The sequence below is a fragment of the Schistosoma haematobium genome, chromosome 2 (genome assembly GCF_000699445.3).
Source record: "Schistosoma haematobium chromosome 2, whole genome shotgun sequence".
NCBI lineage: Eukaryota > Metazoa > Platyhelminthes > Trematoda > Strigeidida > Schistosomatidae > Schistosoma > Schistosoma haematobium.
In genome coordinates this window covers 45,426,769-45,454,219 of record NC_067197.1, presented here as the reverse complement: position 1 = coordinate 45,454,219, position 27,451 = coordinate 45,426,769, and the positions used below count along the sequence as shown (strand labels likewise).

Here is a 27,451-nt window from a genome sequence, read left to right as displayed (position 1 = left end):
TGTGAAAAATGATTTTTTATCTCATGAGACGGCCTATTGGTTAACCTTTCCTTTTAGGAATTCGATTACAATTTAATGTAAACGTCAAAAATGTGAGATATAGCTGCTGAGTTTTCAGTTTGCAATCAATGCATATTAACGAGATTCACCTCTCCAGCATTCAATCTCAATTGTCTAATGCCACCTATCATCTAAAAGCCAGGTGACACATATCGACACTATAAATGATTGTACTTGAACAGATATTCCACACATTTCAAACATGCATGCATTCCATACTATGGCAAATCTCAAACACGATTGGAGCTCAGTTGAGAGAAGTGATTGAACTGACTTCAACTGTTGTTAAGCGTCATGTATTTTATCATCAATTCATACCAGTTAGTAATCTTCTTGATAATTCAAAACTTGAAATGGTGTTGAGGATAATCGGCTCACAAAAATAAACTAGGTCCTACTTGTTCAACACAACCAGTACGCTATCTAGTACATCTCGACAATTACTTGTCACATTATTCAGGAAACGTTTATTCGGATGATTATAATTATGTAGAATTTCGTGGTGTAACTATACACAAGACCATTATGATTTTCAAAATAAATGACTGCACTAGTTCGTGTATGACATAATATGGCAAGTCATTAAATGAATTACATCATATGAGTGGGCTGATTGAATGACCTTTAGCTAACTGTCTGGAAATGAGATCATATGCACTCATTTTATGTGATTGATGTTGGGCTTGAGCTAATAGTCATTTTAAAGTTGATTGAAAGTATCGCAATGTTGAGCTGTGAAAATACAACTTGTATAGCTCCATACGCTTTATCGGCGCAAAATATTCTGGTTGAGCTACAATGCAAAAGAATATCAAAATTATATAATTTATTAAATCAATAAATACAGTGTTATTACAAACTTTGAGGAATGCAATGATTCATGTCTCAGCAATAATACTTGACGTTTAGGACAACCATCTTAACTACAGTACACGAAGTGAACATGGGTGATAACATGCATGAAATATCACGTAATGGTGACCAAATCTCCAGCGACATATATCGCTACATGATTTGTTAATGTGGTGATGAAGAATGTGGATTTCTTATCACGAGTTCAGATATGAGAATCAAACGCATAAAGCACGTCTGATGTGTACAATGCAATGAATTAGTCTGTAGTAGTTTATTACAAGCTAAGACACAACGAGCAATGACATTGTAAAAATACACGCTACTGTAATATTCGCGAAATCGTAAATTCATAATTTCGTCGTTGATAGTATAATATCATACAGAAAAACAAAATCTGACAGTTGTACATTCTGACGCTCAACTGCTCTGATTAACCTTCAATTCATCTACACTGATATTCAGTGGCTAAAACTATTCAACGCATACTTTAGAAGTTACAAATGCATTAGCGTATTATGACAGTGGACTGTAGACAAATATGAAGTTCCTACATTGATTATGGAATGATGCTGTCAGTAAAGTGCAAGACTTAACAATTATTGTAAACATTACAGATTATTTTTAGAATTTTAAAACAGAGACTTATGATACACAGAAATGTTCACACTGAATAAGTTATCCATTTAAAGCATCAGACATACTTTTCTCTTTCTTCAAACCTTTATGTTATGATAGAACTCACCTTAGTAGAATAGTGATGTATTCCGTTGCGTATTAGTAGGCAGCTGACCCTTCTCAACGTCATATTGACATCATTTAGTTTCTTTCCTCTCATAAACAATCAACAACATGGAGTGGTATTCTTTCTACGGGAAGAACTTTAGCAATAAGAGTTCAGACAAAAAAAATCAAGTAATATATCACAAATATTGGCTTTAAAGTTGATGGTTCATTGACATTTATCTTTAATCTATGGTGTCCTTCACTATCGCAATAATCGTGTTATTCAACTCACAGCACAGTCAAAAGACCTCTCGAATTCCAACGTCTTAATATTTGCAATCTGAGCATGCAAAAACATTCGAGTGGTTCCAAGTAAGTCTGTTATTTATACCGGAAAGTAATTTCATTATATGTGAGTAAGTGCCAACATTACAAGGGATCACAATAGGTCTTGATGCGTACAGCAGCACAATTCATCTCTTATTTGACTGTTACGTACAGAGTTATACTTGCGTTAATTTAATTTCCGTTATTTATTTACTCTGCAGAGAAATGGCCTACATTCATTTATGATACGTCAATAATGCAATTTTTCCACTCATTGGGATATAAGAAATAGTATATTTATTATGATCTCTCTATCCAATGCTCACATTATGTGAAATTATCAAGTCCAAACTTGATATTGATATCTCCAACGAAGTGATCCCAGTCACCTAACGGCTGATGGTGCATACAAGTTAGTTGAATGTATTCAGTTTAGCATGAAGCGGAATACGGTTTATTTGAGATATAGTGTTTATAATTTGTTGAAATCAATTAGGCCTATGTGCCATATTCATAGGTCATGAGGTGCTGTAAGATATCTTCGGCAAAATAAGTCATTACAAGATGAATACCAGTGAGTGATGCTCGTGTGATTATCAGAGAGAACGTATGTTGTATGAGAGGGGAGTAAACCCCCAAATCATGTCTACGATGATGGCTTGATCCTTATTCAGTGTTGAGGTTAATTTGACAGTGATGTTTTCCGTTTGCAGATTTGCTCGACTGTTTAAACGGATGATTGACATGTATGATTGTGTCGCCAATCCACCAATTGGACAGGGATTTTTAGTATATTTACTAAATGAGCAACCGATAGAGAAACATAATGTATTCATCTGTAGTGGATGAAGATTACGAGAAAACAACACCATTTAGTGATAATTTCAAGTCTATTTGTTGACTGAGTTTGCTAACAGTTTAATCAATTTTATCAATCATATTACATGATTGTCAAGTCATGACAATGCTCTATTCCGATATCCTGAATCCATTATGTTTAACCAATTATAATGTTGAGTAAGGATTAGCTAATTAAAAATATGTGTTGTTGTTTTCTGTGCTCATCAAATAGCGGAAGTTTCTAGAGTTAAAGAATCCGAACTGCTTGATTACTTTATAAACTTCCATTCGTTCGGTGTGAATTTCACAAAGAGTTTACAGAATTTTGATTTCAAACGTTTTTTTAGCAACGAAATACCTGAGAGTTTAGTAATTATACTAGTTGATAGTACCTTAATGTATAACTTTGTTATCTTAACTATGTTAGACTTTTTAGACTGGTAATATTGTAGACCTAGTCATAAACCCAGTACTTATAGCAACAACGACTATGATGGGTTTTCCAGATAAGTGTTACCGGCGACTCATATGAATTTTAAATGTAAAAGACATAAAGATATAGTGCAATGCAAGAACGGGCCAGGTTAACATGCAGATTGTTGAGGTATATGACAATTTTAATATAATATATATGGCCAGAAAAATGATATTAAAGTTAAGACATTTTGTGGAACTTAAGGTAGGAATATGACGAGTTATGAAATATTCATAAGACGTTCTTGAATTTAGCAGTGGTTGGAAGAAAGGATATCACACGATAGTCCATAATTTAATACAAATTTGAATGTTAAGTGAATAGCGAATATGAAGCATTAGGTACTGTTAACCATTCAGATCTTGCTTACGTTGCTAGTCAATATATGTTTACGTCATTCACAGTTCATATTTTCTAAAGCCTGATGATTGGACAAGTTTATTTCACTGAAGCATGTAAATGCTATTAAAACTTGTTAATAAACCATCTGAGCTCATAAATAGTATAGATAATCAGTTATTAATGTCGACTGAGATGGTATGTTATAAGTACTAATCAATATAACATGACGATAATACTTGTGAGCATTAATCAGAAGGCTATTAGAATAATGAGTTCACATAAATAAAAGTCGATCGAGAAAGTTGAAATGGGAATAAGGATTAATCGTATTAGAATGGGTTTCATTGGTCGGGCTTACGAATGTGGAATTATGCTCTAGAATGATATGAGTACTGCTCAAATAACAGAACTAGCTACGAACTTGTTGATTTGTCATGATCAAACTGCCTTATATATATAATCTTACGTGAAAGTCACATAATTATTTACACTGTCTCATCGTACTGTACCAATTATCAATATATGATGAAGGACACGTTTGGTGTGCAGATAGAACAATATATTTATCATTGATAAAAGATATAAGATAACATTTAACAGTGGCCACACCTGCATGGCCGAGCTATGCCGTCCGGCCAATTCGAATCAAGTCAATTTGTTGTTCCCGCCTTCTCTATTGATAGGTTTTTCTTCGCGTTTAATATTGAATATCTATTTTCTCAACTGTCTTGTTTTTGGCTTTGAGGATTGTGTAGTTATGGCCCAATGTCACTAAATATTCATACTCAATAAATGCTCAATTTCCGCATATTGCTGCTTGCTACTTTCATTCTCTAGTGGTCAAGAATAAACCGCAATTGAATTAAATAACCACAACTACCTTGTATACACAAGAATGAGTTGCATTCGAATTAGAATCATTGACACATTCATGTAAACACCACTAATCAGTCTATACAGTAATCAGACACTCTCGCTTGAACAACAAATTTAACTGATATATCTTTATAATACTTCTTGTTGTTTCTCATAATGGAAGACAATCAACCTGAACACTGCCTTCAGTTACGAGATAAATCGTTTACTTACTTACTTACGCCTGTTACTCCTCGTGAAGGATCATAGGCGGCTCACCAGCATTCTCCATCCAATCCTGTCCTGGGCAATCCTTTCTAGCTCCGTCCACTTGTAATTCATCGTTTTCATATCTGCTTCTATTATCCGACGTAATGTGTTCTTTGGCCTTCCTCTTTTTCGCTTCCCTTCAGGATTCCAAGTAAGGGCTTTTCTCGTGATGCAGTTTGACGATTGACTTAATGTATGTCCTATACATTTCCATCGTCTTTTCCTAATTTCTTCTTCAGCTGGATGTTGGTTTGTTCTCTCCCACAGAAGGCTATTGCTGATGGTATCCGGCCAATGGATGTTGAGTATCTTGCGTAGACAGCTATTTATAAATACTTGTACTTTCTTGATTGCGGTTGCTGTAGTTCTCCCAGTTTCAGCTCCGTACAGTAGAACTGACTGCGTTGACGTTCGTATTGAAGATTCTCACTTTGATATTGGTTGAAAGTTGGTTTGCGTCCCATATGTTCTTCAATTGATAGAATGCGACCCTTGCTTTGGCAATCCTCGCCTTTACGTCTGCATCTGAACCTCCTTGTTCATCGACGATGCTTCCTAGGTATGTGAAGGATTCTACATCTTCCAGAGTTTCGCCATCAAGAGTGATTGGATTGCTGTTCTCCGCTTTGAATTTGAGGACCTTGGTTTCCCCTTGTGTATGTTGAGTCATACTGATGCTGAGACTGCTGCTACACTGGCTGTCTTCTTCTGCATCTGTTCGTGTGTACATGATAGGAGGGCTAGGTCATCTGCGAAGTCCAAATCGTCTAATTGATTCTGAGCTGTCCATTGTATTCCGTGTTTTCCTTCAGATGTCGAGGTCTTCATAATCCAGTCGACCACCAGAAGAAAGAGGAAGGGAGAGAGTAAACAGCCTTGTCTGACTCCGGTCCTTACTTGGAATGCATCTGTCAGCTGTCCTCCATGCACCACTTTGCACTGTAGTCCGTCGTGTGACTTCTGGATAATATTGACAATCTTCTCAGGAACTCCGTAGTGTCGAAGAAGTTTGCATAATGTCCTCCTATCTACACTGTCGAATGCCTTTTCATAATCGATGAAGTTGATGTATAGAGATGAGTTCCACTCAGCTGATTGTTAGACGATGATCCGTAGTGTTGCAATTTGGTCTGTGCACGACCGATCCTTACGGAATCCAGCTTGTTGATCTCGAAGTTGGACGTCTACTGCATCCTTCACCCGGTTCAGCAACACTCTGTTGAAGACTTTCCCTGGTATTGACAGAAGTGTAATGCCTCTGTAGTTTTCACATTTGCTCAGATCTCCTTTCTTTGGAATCTTGACGAGGTGTTTATGTGTGCTGCTTCGATGTTCGGTGGATTCATTGGAGCCGGCCTATTCAGGAGTTCCTCGAAGTATTCTACCCATCTGTTGAATTTCGGTGATTTGCTTGCTTTCTTTGTCTTTGACCGGCCTCTCTGGTTTACTCTATTTCCCTGCTAGTTTCTTCGTTGTATCGTGAAGCTGTTTCATATTTCCTTCTCTAGCAGCTTTTTCTGCCGTCGTTGCTAGTTCTTCCACGTATTTCTTTTTGTCGGCTCTAATGCTCCTCTTCACTTGCTTGTTTGCTTCTATGTATTCAGCTTGTGCTTGGACTTTCTCTGCTCGTGTTCGGCTGTTGTTTATTGCTGCCTTCTTGTTCTTCCTTTCTTTGATCTTGTCCAGTGTTTCTGTAGAGATCCATTCCCTATGATGGTGTTTCTTTGGACCCAGAACCTCTTGACACGTTGAAGTTAATGCTTCCTTGATGCCTTTCCAGTTGTCCTCCATACTAGTTTTGTTCTTCTTTCAGTAGGTCTTGTAAGGCTTGGGAAATACATCGTTTGCTAACATTTTATTTATTCTGTGATATCCATCAGTTAAAGTGTGGATTCCACCCTAACTAACTATCACTATGATAAACTGAGGGAGCATATCATCACTATAACTTTCTGATGTCTTAGAACAAATTTTGTAAACGAAACTATGAATACACATTAGAGAAGCTATTGATGCATTCCACAATTATTTCAACCAAATTGTGACATCAGTCTCTACAAGCGAAACCATGCAGTTGATTCTCACAGATTTTATTTTCGATTCTCTGAATATCGCAAACTGACTTCAGGTAACCGGACAAACTGTTAAATGTCATGTCAGAAGTCTAGAGGTCGGATGCTTTACATAAAATCTGACCGTCTTAAGTTTGAACAGTCATGAAATTATTGATACAAATGTCTATGGAGACACATAACTAAACAAAACAGCTGTTCACTACATTCTTGTTATGAATAAACTTTTAATTGAGATCAGTCTGTAATGTAATGCATATGAAAATAACATTTGCTTTCGTTAATATATTTTAATTAGGTCACAAGTTAAAGTTATCCTTTATCTCATGGTTAATACATAATCTATATGTGCCAATGTGCGTGAAACTAATGACTTCGTTCTAGTCTTTATAAATGTACCACTGGTATTATTTCACAATGACTTCATGCATTAAAATGCACTGTATATAATCAGCTGATCTTTTTGTTTCAGTTCCAACAGCCAATAAGGATAACTTGATTAGATGAAACTCATTATCCAATTGTAAGATGAAAGTACAAAAGCAAACGTATGAGTGATTCCTTGAAGAGATAATATACATTCAACACAATGGCTAAGTTATTCAAATGTTCATTATTCAATTATTGTTTCATCAGCTTAGAGAAATCCGCACTGTTATCTATAAATTCACACTGCTGTGAATCATTTCACTGATAGAATCAGTCAAATATAACAAGGCGTTGTGCAACTGTGATCAGCCTTCATAACGTCTTTATAATATTTCATCAAATATAATGCATTTGACCCTGCTCGTGTTATTTCCCTAACTATGCTAGACGTCCTCATGCTGATAGTCACGATCGGATGAGTTAGTGTAAATAATGAGGTAACGTCTATTTAAAGTTGACGATTTCTGTATTATGTCTACTCCTGTCGTGATACTATTACCGAACTATACCATAATTCTACAAATTTAACAAAATACTAATGATTCAGGTTGTGGTATTTGGTACTGCGTTTGGTTTCTACAATCTTATTTGGATGATCTGTATTATGCAGTTTAATTATAATCTCGTTATGAAAATGTTGTTAATAAAGTTTACAACGTGATCACATTATTCTTATTGAGATTGGAGAAACGTTGAAAGTGTTGAAGGTATTCATGTCCGACAACAGGTTTATCTTTGAATGAGGTATTGACTACAATAAGCACTGAGGAGTAAACAAACATTAAAATAGTCCCTATATATTGAACGATCGGTGTGATTACCTATGTGGATTTTGGAACTTTGAAACTACTCAAGAAGATGAGTGAAGACACATTCAAATGAGAATCTAATGGTGATGATGATATCTGATTACAATCAAGATTCAACACGAAGGATACACATGTATCTAGGCGATTCAATCAATTTCAATTTATTCAACTAACATGATCCTGGAAAAGTACATTTGAGGATTGTATTGAAAAGCCATTTAAATCTACTCTGGTACGACATTCTGCGTTTAAAATGTTTCACATAATATAACTAATACCATGTTTAGAATAACAAGTCATCGATATTCTTCTATCTACTCAATCCACGATCAGATGGACCTAGATTTGCTGGTGTCTACCAGGACCTGAACGATCTATATTCGTTGGAATATAAAAGTATTACTGTTGATATCCAGGGTCAAATTACTTTCATCAAATTGGTATTCTACGGTAATTGTTCGAAGATATTAAGCTGTCCACAATATGACGTTCACTTGTGCAGAATGATTTGACGTATTTTCTATGAATTCTTCATAGGCATCAGGAGAACGACAACAAACACAATTACCACCTAATACAATTAAAGCATACTTTCACGGAAAACTGATACACGACCCAATTATATCACATCCGTAAACAAGTATGTAGTTATATCCATGCACCGGCAGACCTATTTGTTCCATAATCTTTAGAAATGTTCGCCATGGGGGTATTCAAACTCAAAGCAACAGGCGATTATTACTGAACAGGAGTCGTAACTGTGATTGTACAACAAGCAAATGTTGGCTGTATAACTATTCCCAGTTTGTATGAGCATTTTCCTCAGATACTCATTAGAATGTATTCATCATTTGTATTGCTGTTCATTCTAATGTAATTAGCCGTTGATGTTATCTAAAATTCAAGAAAGTAGTAATAAGTGAGATCTGAAGCAATTCAGTCGACTGAATTTATTAACTAACAATAGATTAGTTTATAACCAAGTTGAAGTGTTTTCCGACCTCAAAGTTGGCTCAAGTAATTGTAATTCGATATCACTTTAAACAGTAACATCCTAGACAATCGGAACGTGCCAAATTAGTAAAATCAGAAGTCAGATGTGAACAGTTTCGACGATATATCTTCGATAGACTATTGACATGTGGACAAGTTACTGGTCCAAGGTGACTAGCGGTTGTAGAAAATTTTGAGCACGAGGTACTCACTCGTGATCTATTTTGGATGCGTGACCCTGCGTTTTCAGGCTAGTTGATTCTGTTGAAACTAATGTGATCAGCATCAAATATCAATGACTTACAGGACTATTGATTCTGAGGATTAATTCACCACTAAAACGTCTAGCGAAATAAAGGATTAAGTAATGTCTGATGACAGCTTGTGAAGTTGAGGATAATATTGCAATGAAATTTACATAATAACACATAGGTGATCGTGTTTATCACATACAGAAATCTTTCAACTAATCTCACTGAATTGTCCAACTATCATAAGTCACCTAACGGTCACCAGTGCCCGCCCGCCACTATGCACATGCTCTAACTTCCATCATATCCAGATTAGACGTGACCATCAACCTCAATCCGTCAATGTTGGTCGGAAACAAACATTAAAGTAGAGTTTCGGAAAACATCACTTGATGATTGAAATAATGAAAATTTTTACAATATTCTAGAAAGACAATACAGCATTCCATTATTAAATTGTATGATGTAATCCATCTATATGCCCGATCTGACACACACAGTGGCTACATATTATGGTAATAGAATACACTGAAGATCAATAAATCTTTAGCGATGATATCCTGAGACGTTAAGTCACTGTTCACAAAAGTCTCACTCAGAGAGAATGTGGAATATATGTGTGAACAAATAAGAGAACTAGAAATAGAGACTATAACTTCTTTGTAGATCATCACTGAAATGTTACTAAGTTTCACTACGGAAGTTGATTTCAGATTCAACCGAGCAATTCATGGGCAAATAGATGTGTTGCAATATCGCAATGTGTTCACACTGTGATTACATATTCGCTGACATTTTTTCTCCATTAAGTATAAAACATTAAACTGGCACAACAGATTCACATGTCTCCAGTTTACTGACGATATATGGACGATATGTTTATGCTTATCTTTGACAATATTGGCTTGATTGCCTATCTGAGTGTCCTACTTACAATGAGAAATGGTAGATCATTAGGAAGTAACATAAACGAGAAAACAAGCTGAACGCGCCACTGTACAAATTATAATATTTTCGTTCCTCGACAATACAAAACGAACATGACTATGAAAATCCACCACAGGATCAATACCACGAGGTTTCAAGAGGCAGTTGTAGATAAAACAAAGGCATTGTTTAGGGCACTGAAAAAATCGACTGTCGGGAGAAATTTATAGATAAACATCTAACCAAAAAAAGAGGCCATAAAGAATGCCTAACGTGTGACAAAACGCTTCTGTATGTACCCTTGAAATTTAGAAATGACGCACCTTTTGATGTGCTGCGATAAAAAGTACGTGGATGAATTCAAAGACTTTTTAATTCAGGTAGACCATAATCACTGGTTTCCACACGTTCAATGATCACTTTAACGTTGTGTTATAAACAAGGCACTTCACTCTGTATCCGACATTTTAACTGCTTCTCTGTAGTATGTTGCGTAGGTAGAGATGTTCTGAAAATTTGTTTTTGCGGTCGGTGAGCACCTCTCTGTGTTGTTAGGCAAAGATATAGTTAAAACTCGGAACAGCATCATTTATTAAAATGGGACGCATTCATACAAATATCACTCCTCAATCTCTACAGAAATCTGAGATAATCACTGGAACAATATATCTATCTGGTTTATCTTTATACTTCCTAGTGTTCTTTCTCAAAATGAAATACAATCCGTTTTAAAAGTGGCTTCAGTTTCAGATCACTTTATTTACTACAATTACATTTCTTTAGTGATCTACATTCACTAGACTGTGGATTTTGCTTATTGTGATTACTACTTGAACACACTGCGGTAAGACATTATTCGTTCAACATTCTGATGTCTTTCAACGAATTTAGTAATTGATTCTCTCAATGTCGCAAGCTCACTAGAGTGAACATTTTAAACTGTGGGATATTGGATTACACGTCTGAAGGTTATACGCTTATCGCAAATTCTGACATTGAAAAGTTTAACCACCTGTGAGATCTTTAATGCAAACCACTGAAGAGTGACATGAATGAACACAACATCCGTTCAACGCTTTATAATTTCAAGTGAATGTTTAATTCAGATCAGTCTGGAATGTTATGTACAAGAAAACGACAACTTCTACATAAAATGTACTTAAACTGCATAACAACTTAGCTTTATTCCTGATCCCAAACCAGGTCACTCATATACTTGTGTGTGTGAGCGTGTGACTAGCAAACTCATGTTAGCGATTCTCAATGACTGTTGGTATTATCTCTCAATTCTATCATGCATTATCGTCTCACACGTCCACTGCATGCTAAACCTTGTATTCAGCTTTATGCAGGCATTATGAGACTGATCGTATTCATGATCCCGTGATTGAATGAGACTCACCATCACACTGTAAAACAGAAGTATAAAAGCGAGCGTGTACGATATCGGTTGAAGTGGCAAAATACTTCATTCTATAAGTACGTTATTCAAAGATACATGATTGGATTGGTTTTTCACTAGTTTTTTGAAATTCACGTCTAAATCATAGATTCTGTTGTGTCTTGTCGATTGCAGATTAGACTCTCAGCGTATTTATCGATCGGATCAATGACACGCAAAACACGTAAGGACGACCTAGAGTCACGATAGGCCTTGCTTCCCAGTCTAGCCCAGCCAGTTGAGTCCAGAACACAAGTCTCAGCCTCTGATATATGAATCATTATATCTCAAACATACTCTCTTTATAGAAACCAACATTTGTACAATATTTAACAAGTGAAAAAATATTGAACAACAGGGAATGTCCATTTAAAGTCTAAGGACACCATTAGACTTAACATGATAATTATTGGTACATTTTTCCAAATATCCTAACACCTCCATTTTTTGAAGATCCGGAGTTGATATCCCGATTTTAAAGTTTTCCCCGTCCATCCTCCCCCGCAAAATAATGTTGAGTCCTCATATACCCAAGTAGCAGTTAGTCTGATTCTATTCAAAGCATATTTCCTGCATTGAGTAGAGAGTCCAATAGAACTGACTAGATGATGAGGATCAGCGACACTAGATATGAGGTCATTGAGTTTTGATTCTCGTGAAACATATTCATCAAATCTCTTCAAAATACCATTAGTGGATAATAGATCACTCAAATAAACAGCATCAATCAAAATTGTATTAGATTTCTGACCATTATTTGATGCATCTGTCATGTTTCCTGGTAAAAGGGGATCTCGATAATATGATTCTTCAGACACTTCTATTGCAGAATTATGGGGACCATTTGGAACAGCTGGACTCAGTATACTTCCCGAATTGTCTTCTGTTTCCTTGTGGACGGGTACTGCAATACATTAATGAGCATTTAATATGACATCGTCTTCCTGTGAGCTGAACAATCCAATGTCTGCAAATAGTGTTTCGAATGCAATGGTATTTTAACCCATGACGGGGCATGTCCCTGAGATGGACATTTCTGGATCGCTGTGCGCATCATGAATGACTGCTTTGCTTACATGAATGCTCGTCCAGGATTCATGAAGGTTTTTATATACACGTTCATGTGTTCTGAAGTCGTTTTCCAGCTCCGTATGCAAATGAGAAATTAATTCATCAATTTCTGTCACATCTCCAAAACATGAGAGATATTGCTGCCGTGTGCGTGAATTGTCCAAAATATTCAATTGGTTATTTTTGAAGCGCTGCCAATTTCGGTCGAGTAGCAACTGTAATCGATCGGGAGAGGTGACCATTTTCTGAGCCCGCACAGTAATGAGAAATACCGTATGATTAATTAACAACCAATGTCTCCTAATGATGCCGATGATAAATCTGGATGCTGATTGGTCGAAATAATTAGGTTGAATCTCGTAGAATTACTAGGTTCAAAATTTCCTTTACCCTGTCGCCAATAGTTCTAACCTGTGACTGCTTGGTTTGCATCGACAAATAGGATAGTTTTTGTAGAATTAAAATTCATCAATATTTCATGTTCACCACTGGAAGTTCATGCGTGTAATGCAACATTGAAAATCGTCCGAAGTTGGTAATGTGAACCGTCAGACAGCAACCTATTGATCTAAGCCCTATGAAGTGGGAATGCTGATATTTGTGATCACGATTGAACACTAATCTAAAGATTCATACTGCGACAACATGTCATAACCAAAGATCTTGAATCTTCTACAGTTGATTAACTGAGTCAAATTATTGGTGAGGCGTTATCAGTTGAAAAATCCCTACATATACCTTACCAATATATTTTAAGTAAAAGATGGTCTTCTTTTTCGATGTGATATTTTGTCAACGTTAAATTCAGCACTGCACTCGGCGTACTACACAAAATCAGGTACGCATTCACCTCGTAACACAGAAACTTTGAACAGATGTTCCTAAATGCTCGTGATGATACCTTATCAACGTGGTTCTCAGAAATTCATCGGTCGCATAACATGAAATCGAGTGAGTATTGACTTCACAACACGTCAAATACTCGACCAAGTGAAAGTTGTCAACAAAATAGTTTAATAATAGAAACGATATGAACGTAGGTTCTGTCAACCTTTATGTATGGAATTTCGAATATAAATAGAGTTTGTTATCTGAATTGAGTTATGGCAAATTCTGTTAGTCGAGTCAACTAATACATATTATTGGAGTTGCACGGTTCAAAAGCAATGACCTAACACGAATAAAAACACTTTGTGTGACAGTGGAAAGGTAACACCACATGCAAACTTTCTGTCGATCACATTGATATTCTAAGCTAACATATGCAGATGGATCAAATAGATCGACTTACGTTCTTTAGATCTTCAAATAGAAACCCGTCAAATAACCAAACACATTTCAATCCATCGGCTGTAAGTAGTATAGGTCAGACATTTTTTCGTATTCTGAGAGTTGTTCTATACAAACACATGTTATCATTGTAGGAGTTTGCTGGTAAAATAATCCACCCTTATTGAATCTTTGATTGTTCAGAACAGTTTATTGCAAACATGATTTCATCGAAAACTGGAGTCATCTACAGAATCGTTGAAAACTATATATCATCTGAAAATTCGGTCAGTCAGATGATATGGTGAATTCGCCATATGCAGGTCAATTGATTAAAACGTAATGGTTTCATTTTCACGTTTTCGTTGATTCACGATAGACAATGACCCTCTTTCTCTGTTATTAGTTAGAAACATTTAAGCACTTAAGCTGTATACACTCATGTCTTACCTCACGATAGTTTACTAGAGTTTTGGTATGTGATAATGATCATGTATAAAGTAGTTTACATTATTTGACCAGTAAGTAATGGTCAAAGTCATGCTCATATAGTCTTCGTAGTGTTGTAGGTGTTGCGTCAGTCAAGCGACGATCAAAGGCTGCATCTATACATCACCGATTCTGCACCTAACGGCTGCAACTTGTAACTTACAACTCTCCGCTTTATAGCGCGTGAATGCAATCCTATACTGACATCATCATTTCAAAAGACCGACAAGGTAAATTCTATTTTACATCACAGGTAAATACTTCAATTGAATTTTAGGCTGGTTCACCTCAGAATGATGATTACAAATATTCACAACGCTGTGTAAGAAAAGTCATTAGAAACAACCCTTACACACTGAAAGGATTTAATCGACAAAACCCTATTCAACTTCACTGATCCTAAGGAAAAATCAACATTTGAAGATTGGATTGAGTATTCTGATACAGTTCAACATGGAGAGCGTTCTCAAGCTACACTCGTACCACTTGTTGCAATAGTACATTTTATTTATAAGTATTATTTAATTAATACTCTGTATAGAATTTCCAAAGAGCATTATTCATCAATCTACTCAACGCATATTAAAAACGACCACGTTTTGCCGGTTCCACAGGTTATATTATCTTCGGGATTAGCCAACCTATGATTGTTCAATTGATCTTTATTGACAAGGTTAAAATTTTAAGTTCAAATTGATCTTCTATGATAGATGTTCGGATATACAAATATTGTGAACCATATGAGTCAAATTTCAAGTTAATATAAAATTCAACTGTGTAGAATAGCTTGATGTATTTTCTATGAAATTTTTACAGATATCTGGAATACGACAAACAACAGAACTGCTATTTAGAAACTTTTCACGACACTTGCACAGAAGACAGAAGTGTAATCCAACGCGTTAAGGTTCAAATCATCTATTTCAATTCGTTATTTAAGCATAGATAGGTAGAAATGGTCCGAAAAACAATTTAGTCCAGTTTTCTTCGAAATATTTACTATTTCAACATATAACTAAGAGGAACTAACAGTTTGGGGAAATAGAGTTTATAGAAAATTTAAACTAATTGAAACTATGATTATTTTAGTTAGTATTAGATAGATTTGTCAATAAATATTGCATATTTACCTGCAGACCTTGAATGTTTTATTGAGTTCGTTGAAATTCACATGAGAATAATCGAACATAATTGATGTCAGTGAGGTGTTTGATTGAAAGCATATTGAGAATATTTCCTCAATAACTAGAAACTGACAACCGGTCGTTTTACACATACCGACTAACGCTTTCTTTCAAGTTTTAAACTAATTGATAAATTTTTAATAACACAAAGTTCAGCGAAGAGATCTCTTTTCAACGAAACTATAATCACGCTGTTCAATCGCACATTTATATGTAAGACGACCATTTTTTCTAGAATAATAGTTTCGTGAGTACATATGAACAGTGAATTTGTGAGATGATGAAATCAAAAGATTATAATGCTAGATTACGTAATGTGTATAATTACAGTAGTCTTAATAAGTTGGTAACGAAGCACAACGTGAGTGCAGTAAGATTAGTGAAATGTTTTCTTTACAATTATTATTATTATTGTTATTATGCACAAACTTCTTATGGGTACATAAGTGTTGTGAAGAAACCATTTCGGGTTCAGGAATATAATATGTTTAGAAGGAAAAGAAAAGGCGAAAAGAATATATAATATGTCGAGGGAAGAATAAAGCAATGAATATATATTAGGTAGAATAGAAAGAGAAAAAAAGAACGTAGATGTGAAAAAATACAAAGGTCGCACTTTGCTTTTCATTCAGTTAGATAGATGATGGGCCCGATTTGTACAAATCATTATTAAACACATTAATATTCAACAGGTGAGTCCATCTACTTTCAAAAAGGAAATCATTAGCGAGACTTTCGAATCGGGTTGTAATTTTACTGCAGCGGACGTTCACTGAAAGTCTGTTCCATATAGTTGAGTAGCAAATAACAAGAAATGTCTGACGTAAGCTTATTTAGGTTCTTGCAATCGCTTGAATATTTTCTTTGTTGTGTACCGAAAAGCAAGAAATACTGTTAACAAACCGGTGGACTAAGAAAACGTTTAATTTGAAACGCCTGTTTCAGTGAGATTCAAGTCCTAGTTGTTGACGTCTTCGGTGATAGTCCTTGTTGGAATAACTGGAAATAGCTTTGGTGAAACTTCTTTGAACACATTCAGTTTCAGTAAGTTCGTTATGGCTGCACCAAATTAGCAGGTTTTGAGTAGAAAGATCCATAGTGGACGATTCGGCTACGTTCTTCTAAAAACTATTTGAGCAAAGATAAAAGGGGATCATGTATACCAGAACAAGAGCATTTTAAAAGAGAACGCTTGTGTGAGACATTGTCAAAAGCCTTACGAAAATCGAAGTACAGAATTATCACTGACTGACCGACATTCCTTCTCTAGGTAATTTGACCAAAAAATTCCAAGTGAGATATGAGGCATGAGCATTTGGTCATAAACCCGTGTTGGGAAGGACCAACTAGTTTATCTGAATGTAAAAACGATAAAAGCTGTTTGTGGATGATTTTTTCCGTGATTCTTTACAGCACAAATGTCAATCTAATCGGCCTATATTGAACAATATCACCACATGATACCGTTTTAGATTCAAAAGTGGTAAGAGATGTTTTCCATATAGTTGAATTGGACTTATATTCCATAGATAAATCGAGAAGTTTTAAACAAATTACTAAGAGTTTTCTATCACAATATTTCACAAATGATGAACGAATCTTGTCAGGTCCATCGTTATAAGACTTTTTCAGGGCAGTTATTGCCTGTTTGATGTTGTAGGCTATGAAATCAATTTTCGATAGGTATCTGGATGTTAGTATTAGAAATGTATTGATAGAATATTCAGTTCCAGTGTTGGCTGAATTGTTCGAAAACAATATCAGGGTCGTCAACAATGTTTCCGTTAACTACGAATAATTCAGTCGTGCCAATAGCATTTGATTTCACACGGGATTTAAAAAAACCAACGTTTTGATAACCCTGGGCTTTTTGGCCTAGGGGTTTGTTTTATGTTCATGTTTTGCAGTTATCGCTGTATGTATTGCAGATTGATGAAGTTGAAGTGACTATATATCAACAAATACATATAATAGCCTATTTGATATAGTATTCAAACAAGTATCGGATAGTGATCTTATCATAATGAACATTGTTAATTTGTTCATCTTTGATAGTTATGTGGTGGTAACAGTGGTGAGTTTACAATGTCCACATTTTGTGACCTATTAAAGCCGAAATCAACAACATTACCAGGTTGGCTTCTGACAGTTCATATTAATATCTTCGTTTGATTCTCAGTATTGCACGTCTCTAAATAATTTTAATTTGGTTATTTATTCTCTGAAGAAGTGACTTACACTAAGTCACGGAACGTCAGAAATTCTAATTTTCTACTCATTGGAATAATACAAATATATTATTTTTATTTATAGCCTCTAAAAATTGATGACGCAGGACTCTTCAGCAGTGCTCACTTGCTGTATTGCTTGTCGGACTCGAAACCATGACCTTTGATGTGGTGCGCAAGCGCTTAACATGTAGACCACTGAGTCTGCATTCAAGAGCCGAAATGGCTGTCCAGTGCTTTCAAATTCTCAATGGTGGTTTAGCTTAGACCAATTCATGAATTTGACTTTGAACATACTCAAATATACACAAACCAATTTTTTTATTAATCACAAGCCCACTAGTAACTAACTTCAAGATATAACTCCTCGAGTTATGATGTAAAGAATTGACTAGTGTAGTCTAATTCGTGTCAAATGTCAGACAATTTTCCACCTTACACAATAGATAAAAGGTTGCACAATATTATAGATTGATTAAAGTTTGACAATAACACCATTAAATGAAAAAACTCAGCGGTCTATAGGTCAGACGTTCACGTGCAAGATCGAACATCCTGTGTTGGATTTCTACATGCAGGACTGTGTGTTCACATTGCTGGAGTGTTTCACATCAGGTCAAATCACCCAACCAGTGCTATTGAGTTTGCAATGGTTGTTAAACTAAGATCAACTCGTGAAGTTTGTATTTTTAGAATGTAAAAAAATTCAGTTTCTGCATAATTTATACAAAGAAACAGAATTCACCATATTCATGGTAATAAACTTTTAATCCAAATTTTACTCGATATTTTGTCTGTCCTGACTTAAAATGATGATGTACAGTGCAGGAATTAATAGGCTATAAAAATATTTTACTTATAAAATTTTACCGATGATTTAAAATGAAAAATGTCAAAGCCACTATTCGATAAACCTGACTTATGTTAATACTTTGGGAGAAATCTCAAATTATATACCATAAATCAAAAGATAAGAGCAGAAGTATCTTTTTTCAGATGACGAAATGATTAGAAAGATGAATGGACATAATCGAAAACTGAACTAAATAAGACCCTTTGTATAAGATACCCATATGTGTTTTTATGAACAATAAGAACAATAACAAGTTATCAAATGTGTATTGTTTCATTGTTGTAATAAATTCATTTTATTTTTCAGATTTGCAGGATTCTGAAGTTCAATCCTATGTTCCCCTTCCTATCCCTGCTAGTACATCAGTTAATGTTAATTGTGATTATACACATTCCTCAAATGTGACAAATATCACTGAGTTACACAAGTATAATTCAAATGTACACGATCAAGAATTCTTCAATGGTACAACAACCACTTGAGAGTTAGTAATAAATTCATTTGATCAGCCAAAGCCAAAGAGGTTCGCTGATCCTGATGTAAGCAAAACAATAATTGATTGTCAAATAGTAGTTCAACAACAACATCGTGACGAAAGACAGTTTGATTACGATTTTGATATTCTATTCTTCTTCTGTCTAAAGGATTGATTGTATTCTTTGTTCAACATTACAGACGCCGTGGCCCTAATCGGTTACTATTCTTGCGTTGTGAGAGTTTCTCAACCAAACTGGCTATTTAGAGCTGTACTCATTGTCAAGTTTCGTTCTACATCAACAGTGAACTCAAAAGTTAAATAAAAAGCGATTCATGATTTGATGATACTTTGGATTAAAACCAGAACGTTCAAAAATTGTTGTGACAGCCTGACCTCCAGATCATTTCGTTGGAATCAAAGAGTCAATATCTCTAACTCATTAAATACTAAATTCCTGGGGTAATTTACATGGTTCTAGTGAAAACCTGTAACCAATGCAGTCCAAACATTTTACGTGTAAAGTAGATATACACCAATAGTCCTACATACACCCCAGATCCTTACTTCAGTCAGAAATTCTCACAATTGAACTAAAATACGATGGTATGAAACGTGAGCCTTCTCCAGAATGTCTAGTGGTCCTAGGTTTGATCTCCAGTGGCGCCTTCCATCCGCACAGACAAAAAGTCCCATACCAGGTTGAAACTTCTGCACAGTACTTATTTGATCTCAGTGGTTGCTTTACTACAGTTATTCTCTGAAATGAAGCTCAAAGTAAAACTATTGAAAACCGTTCGTATTTATCTAAATACTTAAAGTGATCTACCAATTTAAATTCTTTTAGAATCAATTAAACGGAAATATAACCTGATTACTTGAATCTTACTCAACATATAAGAAACAGTGATCAGTGATAACCATTGAGTTTAATAACATAAGCATATTTTCATCACCAGCAAAAATTAAATTACGAGCTACCTAGACCTTCATAATCACCTATTGTCTAAATGTTTTGCTGAATATTCACTGAGTTTTTCGAGAACGTATAGCTTATATTTAATTTTAAATTAGTGTCTACTAAATCCTTCAATTTTGAAACATTGAATAGAATGACACTTTAAATTGATCACTCTGACTGAAATGATATACAGTTCTGTGAAGCTTTGTCCAATATTATATGTTGCATCAGTTTCAGGTAGTCTATTTCGTTCATTTATGTAGATATGTATGCAATTATTGGGTTTCTTTACCTTCTTTCCTCTTTTCTCTTTTGCAAAAGAAACTCGTTGAAATACTTAAGGCTTAGATTTCCATATTGTACCAAATGGATAATATTGAGTAAAGCCCTTAATAATAGTAATAATAATAAAAATCACCAAACAAGATAAGTTATTAAAATTTAGATGATTTCTTTCCATTAATGGCTTTTAAGTTAGTAACCGGAAACAGATTAGTTAGTGGTTAGTGCTAGGTGAATCCTACCAATAGTTAGATAATACAACCTTAGTGAATACTAAAAGATAGATCAATGTAATCAATGAAATGATATAGTAGACTAATGATGGTTCAAATAAGTGAATGTTAACATTTCTGAAGTCAAAACTTCGACAAAATGTATATAAAATTCTAGGAAGGAATATTACTTAGTTGGAGAATTTTTCGGAAGCAGGGAGCTGTATCTAACGTCTTTATCCTAATATCTCTTGTCACCTTAAGGTGGATTTTTAGAAGTTCATATGAGCAGTTCTAACAAGTAGAATGAACTATATCTAAAAGCACAAAATTAATGAGTAAGTAACGTTAAAAATATGATTTGAATCTGGGTTTATTCTGTGATGGGTTCGTGAGTGTGCATTTTTAAGGCATCTCAAACTAAAAGATCAGACAGTTATCCAGGCCAACTAATATAAACTATCTATGATTATTCACACAATATTTCGGTACAAATAACAACCAACTCGATTAAAACGATTGGGATCTGTATCTAAATAAACCAGTAGATATATCTAGAAACTATCACGTAAACGCTTAACCATAAGTCCATTGAACCGGCATCCCATGGTTTTAATGTCTAACTTCAACCAATCCACGAGATCGCACGCGAGACTGATAAGTTCTGTGTTCGAATCTCGCGGAAAGCGGGATCGTGGATGCGCACTGCTGAGGAGTCCCATACTAGGACGAAACAGCCTTCCAGTGCTTCCAGGTTTTCCATGGTGGTGCTTCAACCAATCGCCCAACTTGAGCCACCGACCACCTTCGTCTTCAGTCAGTTATCACCTCATATCAGAACTGGTTGAATTCCATTGGGCACTGCTTCTCACTAGTACTCCAGTAAATACGTCTTGAAGCCATTCCTTAGTGAGCACACGATGATGATGTTGGTGATTATGTGAAGGGGTTTTGTGGAGATTTTAGTAACTTTAATAGTTGAGATCATGAGTTAACTGAAGCTAGACCATCATGGAAAACCTGGAAGTGCTGTACGGCCGTTTCGTCCTATAATGAGGAGTGCGCATCCACGATACCGCGTCGCGAGATCCGAACCTAGGATCCATCGGTTTCATGCGCCAACGTTTAACCTCTAGACCAGTGAGCCGATTTCTAATGGTATGAATGTCTATGTTGAACCAATCCAATTATTTTATTGATTAGTTTTTCATTGTTTAAATCTACCTGTTAATTACATTCTATCGATTGTATCGATTGATGAAACATACACATTTCTCACTTCTAAATGTTCAACAAGTTGATGGTAACTAATTGAATAAAACAGATAATGATTTATTAGTCAGTGTAAGTATTATTGACAAAACGCATACTCATGTAAAAGTACAACTAACTAAAGAATCTTAAGTGAATAATGTATATCTCTGATATGATGGGAAAGAAAAATCAATTTTCGATTGAGTTACTCATTATGAGTTTTAGTTCAACATTCAACATCCGTTTTGATTCATCATGAAGATCATTCAGTGATTTAATCCTAATTATTAATCAAAATGGGTGTATTTTAGACTATTTTTGACTCGTCGTTGTCATAGTGTTTTGGGGCTAATAAATCTTCACTTATACCAGTCATGAGCAGTGTGTATCCTATTTTTTAATACTTTTAACATTACTAGTCATTTGCTAATAGACTATATCCTGTTTTATGATCCCTTACTTACTTACTTGATTATAACAAGGCGGCCTACTTGAGCATCTGGGCTACCTTTTCCTGCCATCTAGATATTTCAACAAGTTATCTATTTTTGTTTGTTTTAATATATCATTATGTCTATTAATCGCATAACCTATTCTTCTGCGTTTCTGAAAAGTGTACAAAATACCGTTGTCAAAGTTACAAAAATCTCAATAAGAGAGAATGTGGTTGCTGGCAATATACAACGAAAAAAATGTACATTATTCAACTGTTCATTTACAAGAATGTTAACAACTTACTGGCGATCACTCAATATTTATCGTCAGGACCGACCAAGAAGAAAGAAACGGAAACTTGTTAAAATACTTTGCGCTGAGAATTCTATATTGCACCAAAAATATAATATTGAATAAAGCTATTAATAATAATACTTATTTACGCCTGTTACTCTTAATGGAGCATAGGCTGCCGACCAGTATTCTCCAACTCAATCTGTCCTGGGCCTTCTTCTCTAATTGCATCTAATTCTTGTTCATTTTTCTCATGTCTATTTCCATTTCCCGGCGTAATGTATTCTGTGGTCTTCCTCTTTTCCTTTGGCCTTGAGGATTCCATGTGGGGGCTTGTGTTGTGACGCAGTTGGGTGCTTTCATCTATGTGTGTCTTATCCACTTCCAGCGCTTTTTCCTGATTTCTCCCTCCGCTGAAATTTGGTTTGTTCTCTCCCACAGTATGTTGTTGCTAATCGTATTCAAAAATGATGTATTTACATTATTCTTTGAATGTTGAATGAAGTGAATTCATATACATATATATATTATTGCCCATTATTCAGTTCATCTTTTTTGTTGTTCTTATGATTAAAACATGATTAAAATAAAAGCCACCTATATGATGTTTACTTCATTTATAATCAAAGAAGACAAGTAACGTTGTAGTTTATAGGTTCACTAAATCAATACAAAATTTTCAAATTATTTCCTAGTGATTTTTTTCATATTCTATTGTAAATTGTCTAACGTACGTTACATCTCAAAGTTCATAAAACATTCATACTACAAAACCGTTTGATAGACAAATATTGTTTTTATTTGTAATTGTAAGTTCTTTATGAAGTACTTTACTATAGATTTAGTATGTTAAGGTTTCAAAAAAATAAAATAAACAATGATTTTTTTTAAAATTTACAGGGCTAAGAACATAACTAATCAGTTGTAAACTAGATTAATAAGATATATTAGTGAAACTCCATTTTAGGGACGACCTTTGAACGAATCTTAAATGACCTTGACAATTATTAGCCAATCGGAAGACAGTTAGTATAAGGTGAAAATATATCATAAGTAAGTCATGAATTACAGTGGATATTCTCATTTTACATGATTTAAAAAATTGTTAAGGTGTGATAAAGGTTCAGAGGTTCTGTATTCATAATGCATATGGTATAGAATTTCGCCCATATGGTTAGGTTAGGGTTTAGGGTTAGGGTTAGGTAAGAGTTTAGGGTTAGGGTGCTAACATGCGATCGGTTTACAACGGATTTTAGAGGTTAGGGGTTAGGGTTGTAGCCTATGATTACAGTTTAGGGTCAGAGTTACGGTTAGGGTCAGCGTTTAGGTTAGGTTTAGGGTTGTATCCTCTCAATAAACACCTCTTCTCTAATATCCGCCTTGAACTGATCGTATGTTAGCATCGCGTGTCGAACTTTGCTCATTGACCTTGAAATTGCTCAAACGCTTCTCATTGGCTCGTCCCTAAATTCTAGTCTAGCCGGTATTGCTTTTTATTTTAAAAATTTCGCAAAACTCGAAAATGTATTTCATTTCGTTTAGTTATTATGGTATTCATTTATTACAACAAAACAAAAACATAATGTTTATCTATGCCAAATGTTATTTACTTTTCCCAATCTCAGTGTTACACAAATAAAAGTGTTAGTTAGGACTTTTAATTTCAAATTATTCACAATTTTAATGGTTGAGATTAATGACTCAATTAAAACTAGACCATCATCAGAGAACTAGAAACACTGGATGTCGATTTCGTTTTAGTACAGGACACCTCAGTAGTGCGCATCCATGATGTCGTTTTGCAAGATTTGAACCCAGGACCTATCAATTCACAAAACCCATATTGATATTATTCACAATATATCCAATATTTGCAGTTATGTACATGATATGAGAAAAATAAGTGTTTCATAAATAATTTTATAATTAAAACTTATTTGTCGTTAAATAGTTTCTCTTGATTTAGCAGGAGAACCAGACACCGTACAGGCTTTAACGCTACAATCTGAATAGTACAGATCAATCCTGTGGCACAACCACACAGGTACCAAGCACCCTGGTGGACATTTCACACCATTCATATACACATTCACTTCGCATGTATAATAATTATTCCTATCAATGATTGCATGAATCAATTATTCACAACACGAATAAGTCAAAGTTGACCTATTCCGCTTACACGACAGTCAAACTCTTTAATATTAGCAATGATGGCATGCCTTACAATGTCCCAATGACAATGACCCTTGAGAACACTAAAAAACAACCACCAGTAAGAATTTGTTCTGTTTTTGTGTAAATGTACATGTAATTGTATAATGTAGACAATAAAATCAATGATATTTTCGGGATATTCTTTCATTGTTTTTGTGACGAGTGTGCTCGAGGAAGCTGTAGGAGGCTCAGAAGGAGCCGAAGATATTCCATTCAATCACCTTTCTGAAGAATATTATAGAATTCAATGTGAAGCCTCCTGATTGATCAATGCTAATAATCCCATGAACGCGGATTGGTGGACTGTAATGATGATTTCGTTCTTACTAAAAACTATAAATAACTGACAATTTTGTACTATAATTGACACTGTTTGGAATAATATTCCTTTCATTAGTCTTCTGGCTTCTTATTGCGACTTGTAATGGTTTCCGTTTTCTAGTTCTCTGTTCTACGCGGTATATCAAGAAACCAGCCTTCAATGTATAACAGTTTTGTTTTGTTTTTTTGTTATTTTCACATAAGTTTTTCCAATTTGCTAACCATAAAGAAAAATGCATACAGTAATTACTATTAGAAATTGTTTAAAACTTCACTAGGTAGTGTTTGTTTTGTTTTTTCTGATGCATACATATCTATGTGTATAAACTGATGTTTATATTGTATAATAGAAAACCAATTTTAACAGTTAAGTTTAAAACAATTAATCGATTTATCAGAATGGGTTTTGTGGGGATTTTTAGAAATTTCACAGGTTGAAATCATCAGTCCATTGAAGGTAGACTACCATGGAAAACCTGAAAGCAATGGACGGCCATTGAATACATGCTCAGTGGTCTAATATTTAAGTGCTAGCTCACGAAACCAATAGGTCCTGGGTTCGAATCTCACAGGATGCGGGATTGTGGATTCGCACTGCTGAGGAGTCCCATACTAGAATGAAAAAGCCTTCCACTGCTTCCAAATTTTTCATGTTGGTCTAGCTTTAATTAACTCATGAATTTAACTTTGAAACTAATAAAATCTCCACAAAACCCACCTTTCATAATATATATATATATATTATCGGAATGGGTTTTGTGGAGATTTTTAGAAAGTTCACAAGTTGAAATCATGAGCCAATTGAAGCTAGACCATCATGGAAAACCTGGAAGCACTGGACGGCCGTTTCGTCCTAGTATGGGACTCCTCAGCAGTGCGCATCCACGAACTCGTCCCCCACGGGTTACCAGTGGAGTTCAACCAGGTCTGTTGTGAGATAGTAACTCACTGAAGACAATGGTGTACGGTGGCGCAACTTTGTAGATTGGTTGAAGTTAGACATTAACACCGTTGGATGCCGGCTCAGTGGTCTAATGGTTAAGTGTTCGCGCGCGAAGCCAGTAGGTCCTGGGTCCGAATCCCGCGGGGGGCGGGTTCGTGGATGCGCACTGCTGACAGTTCATATTAGCAACTTCGTTCGATTCTCAATTTGGCACCACCATCATCATATACCTGTGGTGAACGCCTCTAAATATTGATGACGTTTGTTTCACAAAACTAATTCAATTTGTCAGCCATAACGTTTTCTTATATTCATCTGTTGTTATTACTGAAAAATTATACCTGGAAGCACTGGATGGCTGTCTTACTCTAGTATAACACACCTCAGCAGTGTGTGCTTACGACCCAGCACGACGAACTTCAATTCAAGACATTAAGTCTCGCGCGAGCGCGAATGCACAAACTGAAGACCACTGAATCGCTTGGCATCCAACGGTGTTCATGATATAAATTGAAGTGATGGTGTGCATCCTCTACATAATCGTTGTGTCATAAACAAATGTGAGCAGTCAATTTCCTTCTGAATTATTATTACCACTACCAATTCCATTGTATTAACTTAGTAATAATCGAAGCTTCGATTTACAACCACTCAATACAATGAATTGTAAAACGACATAGTTTCTTATCAGCCTATACTTATAGAGTCACGTGTGATATTGTTGACAGAGCATTAAGATTGATTTTTCATTGTATGAAAACTTGAAATTCAACTACTTATGATAGTTTGTACAAGTATGGTCTACATTGTTTGTCCAGGACTTACATCGAATGCTATCAGTTGATAATTAACATCCAGTGAGACACGTTTTTTGTTGTCCACTATATCACATATACAAAAATGACATAAATATATCAAAATGATGACTATGTTTTTGATTTAAAGAAACAATATTCGAATGTTCAAAGTATTTTACATTAACAAGTGCAAAACACCAAGTTATGTGTACAGAAAATATGGAAACTTAACATGAAAAGGTGGATACTTATTTCTCAGTTATGAGCTCTGCCTACTGTGGTCTAAAATCATTATTCAAGAATTTCACACGGATACTGTCAAGCCAACTATCGGGTATTGTATTGATCTCTATCACAAATGATCATAAACTGTTATTAAAGTGTATTTATGCAATATTTTCTTCTGTAAAATGCACGTTTAAATGTAGAAACGTAAATATTGAAGGCAAAATTCATTTGATTGAATCATTTATGATTAATATTAGCACTAAAAACAA

At 35.1% G+C, this 27,451-nt stretch overlaps 2 protein-coding genes across 2 annotated transcripts; one reads left to right on the top strand and one right to left on the bottom strand.

Moving 5' to 3' along the window:
- Positions 1-7,252: 7,252 nt before the first annotated feature.
- Positions 7,253-13,468, bottom strand: MS3_00000324 (uncharacterized protein). The gene has a single exon (XM_051208137.1). It carries the CDS (start codon positions 12,440-12,442, stop codon positions 12,101-12,103), a length of 342 nt encoding a protein of 113 aa, XP_051068568.1. The 5' UTR covers positions 12,443-13,468; the 3' UTR covers positions 7,253-12,100.
- Positions 13,469-13,615: 147 nt separating this feature from the next.
- Positions 13,616-19,245, top strand: MS3_00007095 (uncharacterized protein; the record flags this gene model as incomplete). The annotated part of the gene is made up of 5 exons (XM_012945324.2): positions 13,616-13,691; positions 14,679-14,728; positions 14,776-14,820; positions 17,738-17,816; positions 19,070-19,245. 5 exons carry the CDS (start codon positions 13,616-13,618, stop codon positions 19,243-19,245), a joined length of 426 nt encoding a protein of 141 aa, XP_012800778.2.
- Between the last annotated feature and the right edge of the window lie 8,206 nt (positions 19,246-27,451).

Coding starts and splice junctions, on each gene's coding strand:
- MS3_00000324 (XM_051208137.1), bottom strand. CDS start 12,442: ATGACAGATGCATCAAATAATGGTCAGAAATCTAATACAATTTTGATT.